Source organism: Mercenaria mercenaria, chromosome 14, assembly GCF_021730395.1.
Source record: "Mercenaria mercenaria strain notata chromosome 14, MADL_Memer_1, whole genome shotgun sequence".
Classification (NCBI taxonomy): Eukaryota; Metazoa; Mollusca; class Bivalvia; order Venerida; family Veneridae; genus Mercenaria; species Mercenaria mercenaria.
The window spans coordinates 44,611,728-44,625,036 of NC_069374.1; the positions used below are offsets into that span (position 1 = coordinate 44,611,728).

A 13,309-nucleotide genomic window follows, 5' to 3' on the forward strand; every position below is an offset into this window, starting at 1 on the left:
AGTGGTTACTGAGTTACCAGCTTACATACAAAACCTTAACCAAAAATTTCTAAGTCGAAAAAGGGGCATAATTTTGTAAAAAAGCAAAATAGAGTTATGGAACCTGTGCAATGTAAGTCAGTTTGTCACAGTGAATAAGTGTGTGAAGTTTCAATCCATTCCCACAAGTGGTTACTGAGATACCAGCTTACATACAAAACCTTAACCAAAATCGGGACGCGGACGCGGACGCCGACGCCGACGCCGACGCATGGGCGAGTGCAATAGCTCACTATTCTATGAATAGTCGAGCTAAAAAATGAACTGAAATTCGTCACATTTAGTGGAAGCAAAAATAAAGGTTTTGATGGAAACATTCATAAAAATTTTAATAAATATAGTTGACTATGTTACAACTTTAGGTACAAGCCAGCCAACTTAGCTCAATAGATAGAGCGCATATTTACGGATCGCGGGGTCATGAGTTCGATCCTCGGGCAAGGCTGTGTTCTCCGTGTCTATTTGATAATAGACATTGCGTCATTCTCCATCTATGAACCTCTGAATGATCTAGAGAAGTTATTTGCGGAGAACTAAGAATCCTAGATTAACTGCCCGCCGTTATATAACTGAAATACTGTTGAAAAACGGCACTAAAGCCAAACAAGACAAAGATGCATGTATCGTGTATCGGACTAAACCTATCGTGCGGGGAGCGAATCGTTCATTATCTTAGATTTCGTTTGCGTGTATCGTGCGCTCCGTGTGACAGCTATAGTTAGGTAGGAAACAGTTTGGTTAGAATAGCAAGATTTTATTGACATGGGTTAAGTTATTAATAGTGTAATTCATATCATATGAGGTCATATCAGTACAATATTTTTTTTAACAACCTTATGCATGTACTTTGGTGGCATGGCCAGACGCACATCTGGAGGAGTCACTATATAGCCTGTTGGTTAAGTATATATATAGCAGCGGACAATTTTCTCAGAATCATTGTGTATAATTGTATTACGAAACAAAAACCAGAATAATAAAGATTCGGACATCGGGTAAATAGTTTTGACTACTGGCTGATCGGCCATTTAATACATGTTTTATAACACTACATGTGAAATAAATTTTAAAGTAACTTTTTCTCACTGTTCTACATTAAACCAAAGAAGTATAAAATACACAGAATGGTAAATGGCTGTAATCTCGCGCGATCTCGCGTCCCTGCGTGATTCGGCGTTATCTTAGTGAAGCGAGCATGGAGTTGTAATTTATACCTTTAAGACTACATGTAAAATACATGTTAGCTTCTAAAACAACATTTGTTTAATATGAAATAGTCTTAAGCACAAAATACACGTTTCTTACTTTAAAAAAAGCATGGTCATACGGTGATAATAATAACTGAAAGTGTCATATCTTTCGCATACAAAATGGCACGAAGAGAACTTCCGGTAACGAAATCTCGTTTGCAGCCGCGGGATGTTGGCGAGATCCTTTCAAGTTGCCGATTTGTAATTTATACTTCTTTGCTGTGGTGTACTGACTGGTCTAGCACAATTTATGGACCGGCGATTTTTATAATATTGTGTCGTGAAATAATTCGAAATATTGAAAGTTCAGATACAACTGTTGAACACATGGCACACAATGATACAATACACTAAAACAGCATCACACTTGAAAGCAGTTTACAATATTTACAAAGTATTTACAAATGTAAGTTTGAAAGTATCACAGTTATTCATTGTACATGTTCATCATAAAAATCACTTACGCTCATTAATAATATGTTTGAATACGTATTACAAAATATACATATACATATGTGTCATATCTAACTGTATTTCACTTTACAGCACCTGTGTGGCAAATCCTCATATAAATTTATACGTCGTGTGATTCGAATATCATACTTTAACATTTCTGCTAAAACCTTGACAATGTGTTGTAGAAATAAATACATGCGGGTAGTTCAAGTGTTGCTGCCGACATATTGAGCCGCACCATGGGAAAACCAACATAGTGCATTTGCAACCAGCATGGATCCAGACCAGGATCCACAGTTTCGCTAACGGTTTCTCTAATTGCAATAGGGTTTGAAAGCAAACAGTATGGATCCTGACCAGACTGCGCGGATGCGCAAGTTGGTCTGGATCCATGCTGTTCGCAAATGCACTATTTGGTTTTCTTATGGTGCGACTAAATTATTATTCGATACAAAAAAAAAAGACAAAATACAAAAGAAAGCTTAACCAGCACATAACGTTATTTATCAATGTGTAACAATATCTTTCACAAATCACATTTTTCACATTCTGTGAAAAAAATTATCATATTATTCACTCTTGCGAAGATTATTTTCATATTCTTCACATTATCATATACCACATTTTCTGTGAAATTTTTGACTGATCTCACTTCTTGTGGTAACATGAAGTCATATTTTTGCATTTTATATTTGGCAAGAATTTCGGCTATTTGTTTCTAAAGCGTTGGTATTGAGTAAAACAACAATTAAGTGGAATTTACAACTGCGTTTTCGAAATAAGAAGCGCTTTCGAATGGCAATTAAAATGCCTATTTAGTCAGCCTACTTGCGCCTGTGTTTCGACATTGAATATTTTGCACTTTTTCAATGGTTTGTCGGCAATAGTTTTTTTTTTTATTTTGACCAGCATGCCATTCAGCAAGTGTTTTATCACATGACATCAGGGACAATTCTTCGTGTTTCTTTTCTTTAAGTTTTGACTTTAGCTCAGCTAATTACAGTGTTGAATATAGACTGATCATTTAGTACTGGCTATAGTAAAAACTTGTCCGAGGTCTGAAGGTAAAGCCATTTGATAAATGGTAAATAAAAAAGATCAGTAACGAATGATTTATTTCACACCAGAAATAAATTTCAATAACTTATTGTTTCGGCGTGTAATGGAAGAGGTCATGAAATAACTGGAGCTATTACCCTGTTGAGTTACGATCTTAACAAACTGCACAGAAATTGCTTTGAAAAAGTCATGCGAAAATTGCCATTTGACATAAACCCCTATTTTAACACTCGCGTTCCTCACTCGTCTTCAACGTGAAGCTTATGATCGTACTCTTAATATTATGGGAGTAAGAAGAACATGATTTATGAAAACTATCGTCCAAAATGCATAATTTTTAAGTGCCTTGGAAATACTTTAGTCTAGGATTTGAACACAAAAGCATTTCAAAACTTGAATGTTTACAACTCACTATCGAATTGTATTTCGTCTTACAACTGTGGCGTTGCCATGAGATTTTGGCGCTTCTGCGTCGTCTGCTAGGCTTTCAAAAGATGTAACTTTCTCCATTATTTTAGGTGTAAGATAAGTGCTTGACTCCTTGTAGCCAGACAAGTCCGCGTTACTATATTTCCCGTAAAACACTGATCTAAAAGACCCTTTAAATGGACCGGACATGCGCCGCTTGTGTTTATTTTCTACATAAACTGTATTTCCGCTGTGCCATATGTTCATATTACATGCACTTCCGGCTATACATATTGTTGCTGGTTGTTTCTTTTCTTCTGTAGCAGACGGCGGCACATACACAGACGTCTGTTTTACCTTAGCACTTGTTTGCATTGGTGCGTAAGGTTTGTCCACGTGATCTACCGGAAGTTTGAATGACACTGAATTCCTATTCTTTTTATTGCCCACACTGAGATGCCTCTGTGAAATGATACCGGTTCTAGAGTTAGTGGATAAACTTGACGACCTAGAACATGGTTCATCTTCAGATGATTCTGGTGGTGACATTGTTCCTGATGTAAAACCCTCAAAAACCCCGTCAGGAAGAACGTCGGCAATTATCATTGGCGTCTGGTCGTCGTCAATTTGATAGTTATTTATCGTGTTTTCTAATTGTTCTAACGCATTGTTTTGTTCGTCTGTGAGGGAGTTGGTTTCCTTGTTGCCAAATATAGCTATCGCGTCATCGTCTGTCACTTTAATGTCATCCTGTATCATTCCGAACGGCGTGCTTGTTCTGTTGTTTTCACTAGATATTTTAAATTCTGTACTCAGCTTCATGCTGTCTTTTACCGGCTCTGCAGAACGTGTATCAATACGCACAATAGCAGCTGGGTTTAGGTTAGATATCGGAGCACGTTTTATTGTGTGTCTAACGGCTGCTGAGTGCGATTTCGGCACTTGAACAAGTTGGTAATTTCCGCCTTGGTATCCCATTGTTTTAGAACTTCCAATATTTCTAAGTTGACTGTCTAGTTTTATATAAATATCCTTGCGAACATTTGTCACATGTCTAACATCCGGCTTTATCACTTTAGCGTTTCCTTCGTACACGTTATGGATTAAGTTTGGGTTCAGTTTTCCATTGCCCTTTCCAGTCTGCAGACCATTTCGTTGAATATAAATTTGCTGATTCTGTTGTTTATGGCTCTTTAATTCTGAAAATAAAATTAAAACTATTACTCTAAACTTTGAAGGATTTCTTAATTAAGTACGTGTATCTAATATTAGTAATTATCATTTGAATATATTCATCAAAAGTGTGTTTGCAATGTATACACTTCTAAACTTTCAATTATATGTGTCATAAGAAATGAAATGAATATAAAACATCAAATATCAAAGCAGTTTGGACTCGTCTCATTATTAAAGAAAATATCTGGGTAGTGTTTCCACTTGATTTTTGTCTGAATTGGTCAGTCTACTTTTCACGAAAGATATGTGAGCTTAGCTGTAACTTTGAAAGTATCTGTAGTTCTGTATCATTACTTACTAGGTACCTAGTAGACGAAGAACAAAAATACAGTTTTCTGTTGATTGGCCCTTTCTTTTACTTTATTTACTTTATTTATTAATTTATTTATTTATTTATTTATTTATTTATTTATTTATTTTTGTTTTGTCAGCACACTTGTCTTGAATGCTATATAACAGCTATAGCCTTGAAACTGTAAATCAGGTAAATAAGTAGGTCAAGAGCCAAAACTCTGTCTTGCATATTTCCTAAAGTCAAACATAATAGAACAGCGTTGTAACCCGTGACGGACCCTGTATCTTGCTGAACTTCTTGGGTCAAATCTGGCATCGATTAAAATTCGATTATATTTGTGACGTCATCAAATGTAAGGGTCGTCTCCCTTTAATTTACTGACGGAGTAAAAGTTCTTTTATTGTCAACAAATTATATTCAAACTTATCTTATATTTCAGGTATAAATCGGTTATGGGGAAAAAAGAGTTTATGGAGGAAATGGCTGTAGACATGTCGCAGTGTCACTATGAAAATATTTAATTCCTCTGCCGTGGCGACCTTGTGATTACATCAGATGGGGGTATTGTGTCCGGATTATTTGTCATAACACAACTTACGATAGTAAAACACTGGTATTCAAAATATAAACATAATCAGAAAATGAATAAAAAGATTACATCTAGTGTAAATAATTCGAATTTCGAGCCAAATACCGTTTAAATATTTACATTTAAATTTCAATGCGGCTTATCCTAGTTTTGTATACTACGTACACATTATATAGAATAAAACAGAGCATAATATTTCACCTCTAAAATTTTAACGATGTCCCATTTTCCTACCACAGAGTTATATGAAAATTATAATTTTCTTTAGTTATGTAAATAGTTTATTTCAAATATCAATAGTATACGACCTTAAACAACATTTTGTTTCTCGTAAAGGTTAGCCTGTAGCAGTGCCTGAACCAGGAGACATGCGGAAGAGCTGATCACAAAGAACTGTGTTTGACTTATCATGATAAATACAAAGAAAAATGTACTAGCGTTTGCTATTCTATATTACGATTTTTTTTTTTTTTTTTTTTTTTTTTTTTTTTTGCAAGTTCAAGCATAAACTTTGATGATGAAAATTGAGATCCAATGGAAAAGCTCCAGACAATTATGGCAATACTTTAATTTCAAAACTAATTTCCAGACTGGTTCTTTGTCTTCTATGTTAAAACGTAACAAACCAAAAAAAAAAAAAAAACTACCAATTTAAGATCTATGTCAGTTCAGATTTGGTGCCTTTGCCTTGAAATTATTACGTAGAAATAAGGGTTTTTTTATTCTGGGAGAAACTGTCTGGCTTTATGTACTTAAGTAAGATCTTGGTGATAACGCAAATATATAGAGTTTAAGATAACAAATTTAATTAATTTCAATGTTTGCGGAGGTCTTATTCGCCAGATAACTTTGATATATCATGGCTTTGTTTAGTAGTAAAAAAAAAAGATTGATCTTTTTTTTACTACTAAACAAAACCATAATGACAATAAAATGTCTAAACGGTGCAGATCCGAATACAGCAATCACTTTTTATATCATGTATTATTTAACCTTCACTTTGAGAAAAAGAATAAATCAATAAGCATAATTTTTGCAATTCAAATTGCTTATTCCTAGAAACAAAATGTGAAATAAACGGTGGCACACGCAGATTCCATAACTATATGTCAAATTACTTTAGAGAAGACTGGAGATAAAACAAGAGCTGTCCATAAGACAGCACGCCCGACTTTTCTCAGTGTATGACTATAAAATAGAGCTTTGCTAGTAAAAGGGGCATAAATCTGTCAAAATTCTAATCAGAGTTATGAGAATTGTTTCTTAAGGTGTAGCCTTTGACCGTAAATAACTTTTTTTTAAGTTTCAAATTATCAGCTAGTAACAGATATATTGGACGTTATATAAAACTTAAACAAAACAAATCTAAGTTAAAAAGGGGCACACCTCTGTCAAAATGCAAATCTAAGTTATGGGAATGGTTTTCTCTTGATTGTTTCTCCTGACTTTGATAGTAAATAACTATTTCAAGTTTCAAGTTAAAAGCTTTGACAGTATCAGAGATATTTGACTTTATCAAAAGCTTTAACCAAAAAAATCTAAGTCAAAAAGGGACATAATTCTGTCATAATTCTAATCAGAGTGGTAGGGACTGTTTCTTCTGGTGTAACTTTGATAGTAAATTAACTACTTTAAGTTTCAAGCCAACAGCTCTTTTAGTAACAGAGATATTTTACTTATCAAAAATTTTAATCAACGGCGACGCCGACGCTGGGGCGAGTGCAATAGCTCTACATTTTCTTCGAAAAGCCGAGCTTAAAAGAGTTACCTTTGTCCTGACTTTTAATTTCCTCGTTATCGAGGCATTTAGATCCTCCGCAGCAAAACATCTTATTTGCAGCTGATCTTTATTAAATCTGTAAATAATAAAATAAAATAAGAAAAATCTTGTTTATATATGTAATCGTAATAAACAGGTAATCAAGCTGCGCTTTCGGGCTGGTCAGATAATGGCGGAAAGAACCAGTCCTCAACTTTTTTCCAAACAAAGTGACATTTCCATTTTCCAAATAAATATGTCTTATGAAAGCAGATTTCTTTTTTAATTCATTATTTCGTGCTCTAAAGCTTGGTCCCGAATCCACAACAAATACCCACCCAGCAAGAAAAATAAAACATACCATTCAGCTAGATCCATGCTATCTTGAGTTCAAAAGCGACCCAAACTCAGTTCAACACAAGCTTATCAGTCAAACATCATCTAACTAAAACAGAACGTCTAAACCTAAGACGGAGTACTGGGACACGAAAATTATCTTGTCAAGAATTAAATATAACAATAGATTTAAATAAAGTATTATGATAAAACTTAAATCTCTTGGTCAAAGCTTGGAAAAAATGAATAAAACTAATTATATATTATGCATCAACTGAAGGACGACGAATGTGCTTAAACTCATGTGCTAGTAACCATGATATACGACGTGTTTGCATCACGACATCAACGATTCCAATTTGCCATTAAAAGTGTCCATTTCAGTTAAGTTTAATAGTTTACGGATAAAAATAACAGAAAATTACAATTCGTTAAAACAATACTAACCACAGAAAAAAATGCATATAAATCCCACGCCGTTTCCCTTTTTAAATAGTATGTTTTGTCACTGAAACAAGAACTCGCTCAATGTTTATGCCATCTCGTCTGACTTTGTGCCGAAACATGCAACATTCTCATCACAAATCACGCATTCCGCATAATCCTTTTTTCAGTTTTACATATTTTTATTTTATCACCAATCATCGACCGATAAAAACTCGCTAATCAGACCATTATGATCTTGTCTTCGATAGAAATGTTCGAGGTGAATGAAATGTGAGAGCTGAATGAGATGTGAACCGCCTATTGTCAAAAAGTCTTCCGATCGGATCGGCTTAGTTGTTAACAAGTGTTACTCAACAAATAATAGAAAAGTTTGGGCTAATGCTACCCTGCATACGGATATAATGAAATCTGCGAAAAAGTAAAGAGAGTATCTAAAAATGTCACGGCCATGTAAACTGTCTGAGAGGCCCGACATGTTATTTTACTTTATCTACATTTGTCTAATTAATGCTTAAAATTTGTTGTTGTTTCTATCTGAAAACTACAATGATAGTTTGTTTGTATATTTAATCCTATAACCTGTTTGAAATTTTATAAGATTTTGATAATGCAAGAATTTTCATACAGTATGCCTTATTTAGACACATTTTTTTCTCTTTTTTTTTGTGGTAAATATTTTTGTTTTTCGGAGTTCATGAGCAATAATCGACAGATGGTGGCGCAGATACACGTAATTTACGTAGGTATGGCCATGATACATTTTTTACATGATAATAAATTACAAATAACGTGGAGTCTTTGAGCCTCCATGAACACTGAAAATGTAAAAATAATATCATATTTTTCATATTTATATCACTGCTTACCTGTTGTAACGTCTCGTCATCAATGCTCCAGAATTATTTTGAACATATTAAAAAAGAAAAGAAAAGAAAAACAAACAAAAAAAACAGTATAAAACAAGTTTCAGTTTGAACATGTCATAATTGAAGTGTGTGTGTGCGTGTGCGTGTGCGTGTGCGTGTGCGTGCGCGTGCGTGCGCGTGCGCGTGCGTGCGTGCGTGCGTGTGCTTGCGTTTGTTGCGGTTCTTCTTTTAGCTAAGATTGCAAGCTACTTTTCCCTTAAAAATTTTAGTGATCTATCAATAAATCATCAAGTTATGTCAAAGATATTGGCCAAAATTGCGTCGGAAGAATTCTTATGTTTGTTTATGGGAAGGATATTTGTTGTTATCAACCTGGTACTCTTTTATCAATAATCAATCGCGTTTGATCATTCCCTTGTCAGTTTCGTACGTGTGAAGACCATTTAACGTAATGTAAATAACTTGTAAAAATAAAAGCATGGCCTCCGAATTTCTTCATGATTCCCTTGATTAAGCATGTAAAGCAAATAACCCTTGAAAACACGGACAATGGACAAGGGAATTAGAGCAGGCGTAATCCTTTTTTGAAGAATAGAAACTTCAATAATTTAAAACGCACAATATGGACATCGGTGGATAAGATGAGAGTGCTTTTTAGCTCGACTATTCATAGAATAGTAGAGCTATTGGACTCGCCCATGCGTCGGTTTCCGCGTCCGCGTCCCGATTTTGGTTAAGGTTTTGTATGTAAGCTGGTATCTCAGTAATCACTTGTGGGAATGGATTGAAACTTCACACATTTATTCACTGTGACAAACTGACTTACATTGCACAGGTTTCATAACTCTTTTTTGCGTTTTTTACAAAATTATGCCCCTTTTTCGACTTAGAAATTTTTGGTTAAGGTTTTGTATGTAAGCTGGTATCTCAGTAACCACTTGTGGGAATGGATTGAAACTTCACACACTTATTCACTGTGACAAACTGACTTACATTGCACAGGTTCCATAACTCTTTTTTGCTTTTTTTACAAAATTATGCCCCTTTCTCGACTTAGAAATTTTTGGTTAAGGTTTTGTATGTAAGCTGGTAACTCAGTAACCACTTGTGGGAATGGATTGAAACTTCACACACTTATTCACTGTGATGAACTGACCTACATTGCACAGGTTGCATAACTCTATTTTGCTTTTTTTACAAAATTATGCCCCTTTTTCGACTTAGAAATTTTTGGTTAAGGTTTTGTATGTAAGCTGGTATCTCAGTACTTACTAATGGGAATGGATTGAAACTTCACATACTTGTTCACTGTCATGATCTGACATTCATTAAGCAAGTCCCGTAACTCTACTCTTTTTTTTTCAAAATTATGCCCCTTTTTCGACTTAGCAGGTTTTGGTTAAATTTTTGTATGTAATCTGATATCTCAGTATCCACTAATTGGATTGGATTGAAACTTCACACACTTGTTCACTGTCATGATCTAACATGCACTGTGAAGGTCCCATAACTCTACTTTGCATTTTTACAAAATTATGCCCCTTTGACTTAGCAGTTTTTGGTTAAGTTTTTGTATGTAAGCTGGTATCTCAGTATCCACAAATTGGAAAGGATTGAAACTTCACACACTTGTTCACTGTCATGATATGACATGCAGTACAGAGGTTCAATACCTCTACTTTGCATTTTACAAAATTATGCCCCTTTTTCGACTTTTGTATTCATTCAATTGACAAGGCTGTTGAATAGTCGAGCGTTGCTGTCCTCCGACAGCTCTTGTTTTCTTTACTTTTCTTCTAAATATGGTACTGGACATCACCGATTGATGCAAAAGTACAAAACTATTGTGTTTGTATGGAGGAAAGATATCGGTCATGACCCGATCTATTCGCGGTTTGGTTACTGCATTTTAGCAGGTTTAAGCGATTTGTTTGATCGTACTTCAATGTATTGTATCATATTTCATATTTTCTATTCTTCTGTGTGTGGTTTTGTCCTAAAGTAATGTTTTCTTTGAAAATTAATTTAGACATTTTACAACTTTTGAAAACCACACTGAGTGTTTATTTTACATGTCCCTTTTTCCGCGTAGGCTGGACATCTTTACCTACTACAACGATTACCAGCCATATTTTATAAATATTTTGATGAAAACCATCCAGAAACTTATTTCATTAAAGGCTAACTGTAATTGTTTACTTGTTTCAGTAAATGCCAACCATACACTTTTACCTATTTAGATAAATGCCAACCATAAAAGTTTACTAATTTTGGTAAAGACCGACCAGAAATGTTTATCAGGTGAACACCGAGCTTAAATGTTTACATATTTAGGTAAAGGCCAGCCATAAATGTATACTTATATTTGGTGAAGACCAACTGCAAATGTTAACCAACTGAAGGCCAACCATAAATGTTTACCTATTTCGGCGAAGACCAACCATTAAGTTTTACCTTTTTCGATGAAGTCCAACGATAAGATTAACAGTTGTTCAGCTTTTGTATATGGGGAACTCGGTAGATATCCATTATGTGTTAATAGATATGTACGAATTATACAGTACTGGTTATACAATTTGTGTTCATATGTTGACAAAGCCTTAGTAGTTCGTGAAAATGTTTTAAGAAACATACAAATGTAGTAACTGAGAATATTTGTATATAAATATGGATGCAGTTTGTTTACATATCATCCTCTATTATATGTAACTATATATTTTGACCTTGTATATGTATTAGTGATTATGTTTATGGATGAGAAACTGTAAAGTTTAAATCCTAAATAAAATGTTCTGTTATGTTCTGTTCTGTTAAAATTATCTAGAACAAATAATATCTTGTTAAAAACTGCATATATGCAAGCACTAGAAGACAGTAATAAAGGATATTGTAATTGGGTTACTAAAGTTAGAAAACTTTTAACTGATTATGGTTTTGCGGATACTTTTAACGATGTACAAAATGTAAACATTAATGTATTTGTGCAAGTATTTAAAGGTAGTGTCATAGATACATTTAAACAGGATTGGTATGCATCCTTAAGTAATAGCACTGTTCTTGATATGTATAAAATGTTTAAAAATGAATTTTAGTATGAAAAATATTTGAACATGTTACCAAAGAAAAATCGTTTATATTTTTGTAAGTTGCGTATGTATGCCCATCCTTTAAGGATCCAAACGGGCAGATATGCAAGAAACAATACTCCACGCAATGAACGTTAATGTGTATTTTGTAACCAACTTGATATTGAAGACGAGTATCATTTTGTTTGTATTTGCCCATGTTATACCTTTATTAGACAAAAATATATTAAACGTTATTATTATATTCACCCGTCTGTGCTCAGATACCATCAACTTATAAACTCTGGTAATAAATTTGAATTGATAAAGCAAGGAAGCATTATGTATTCGTAATGCTATTTTAAATAATCCTGCTTAATATGTTCATCCTCTGTTACCATATCATATACTTCTAGTTACATATTACTATCATAAGTCTGTTCATGTTCATATTTCCTCTATCATATGACTAAATGTTTAATTAATATGTTACTCTATTACCATGTATGTATACGTGACATGTTAAAATGTTTAAAGATGTGATTAGACGATGTACTTATATAAGTCTTAATAAAAGTCTGTTCTGTTCTGTTCATAAATATTTTCCTATTTCGGTGAAAGCCAGCAAAAATGGATTTTCCTATTTCGCTGAAGACCAATATTAAATGTTTACCTGGTAAAGGCCAATTGTTTACCTATATTATGGTGTGAAGGCCAACCAGAAATGTTTCCGTATTTCTGCGAAGGCCAGCGATATTTAATTACTTATTTCGGTGCTAGCCAACCAGACATATTGACCTATTTCGATAAATATCAACCAGAAATGTTTGCCTATTTCCCAAAAATTAAACCCTTGTATTTACCTATTTTGATGACGACCATACATAAAAGTTTATCTATTAGCGAAGGCCTGCCACGTTTGCGTAAACGTTGGTTGCAGTGAAGAACTATCTGGAGTTATTTCAGATGCCTGATTTAAATTATCAGTGAAAAGTAAAAGTCGATGTGCTGCATTCAACGAAACGGGTATGCAAATATCTAGTGAAAGTTTTGAACAAGAAATGTAATTCTTTGGTAATAAATATCAAATGTCTAATTATCTCTACAATTATGTCGGTCGATTAAATTGTACAAAAAGAGACACTAATTGATAACCTGTTTTTATTACTAGAATAAACCTACTTTAGTATTATATCAAATTAGATAATACTATCATGCCTTGATAGATAATATAAATAAGTTATATATTAAACAAATAACAACGGTAATATATTTTAATTATTATAAATATCTTGTGACAATAACCTATTTTCACTAATTTACCTTCCATTTATTTGGAGAATAAAGTAAAACAGTGCATATGTTGGAAATAAATCCTTATCAACTGAATTTAATCATGAATTAAGTAGGCAGTAAAAATTACAACAAACATCTTGTTGATACTGGTATTTACTTATAAGATCGTCTGCCGTTTGTTTACCGGTCTACTTAGAGATCGTTTGAG

General features: G+C 33.8%; 1 protein-coding gene across 1 annotated transcript; it reads right to left on the minus strand.

Moving 5' to 3' along the window:
* Positions 1-588: 588 nt before the first annotated feature.
* On the minus strand, positions 589-8,088 carry LOC123528212 (uncharacterized). The gene is made up of 3 exons (XM_045307942.2): positions 7,875-8,088; positions 7,101-7,188; positions 589-4,411 (listed from the first exon to the last, which is right to left on the minus strand). The coding sequence occupies exons 2-3, from the start codon at positions 7,159-7,161 to the stop codon at positions 3,216-3,218; spliced, it is 1,257 nt and encodes a 418-aa protein (XP_045163877.2). The 5' UTR covers positions 7,162-7,188; positions 7,875-8,088; the 3' UTR covers positions 589-3,215.
* Between the last annotated feature and the right edge of the window lie 5,221 nt (positions 8,089-13,309).

Coding starts and splice junctions, on each gene's coding strand:
- LOC123528212 (XM_045307942.2), bottom strand. CDS start 7,161: ATGTTTTGCTGCGGAGGATCTAAATGCCTCGATAACGAGGAAATTAAA. Junction 4,412..7,100: donor AATTAAAAGTCAGGACAAAG/GTAACTCTTTTA, acceptor TTTTATTTTCAG/AATTAAAGAGCCATAAACAA.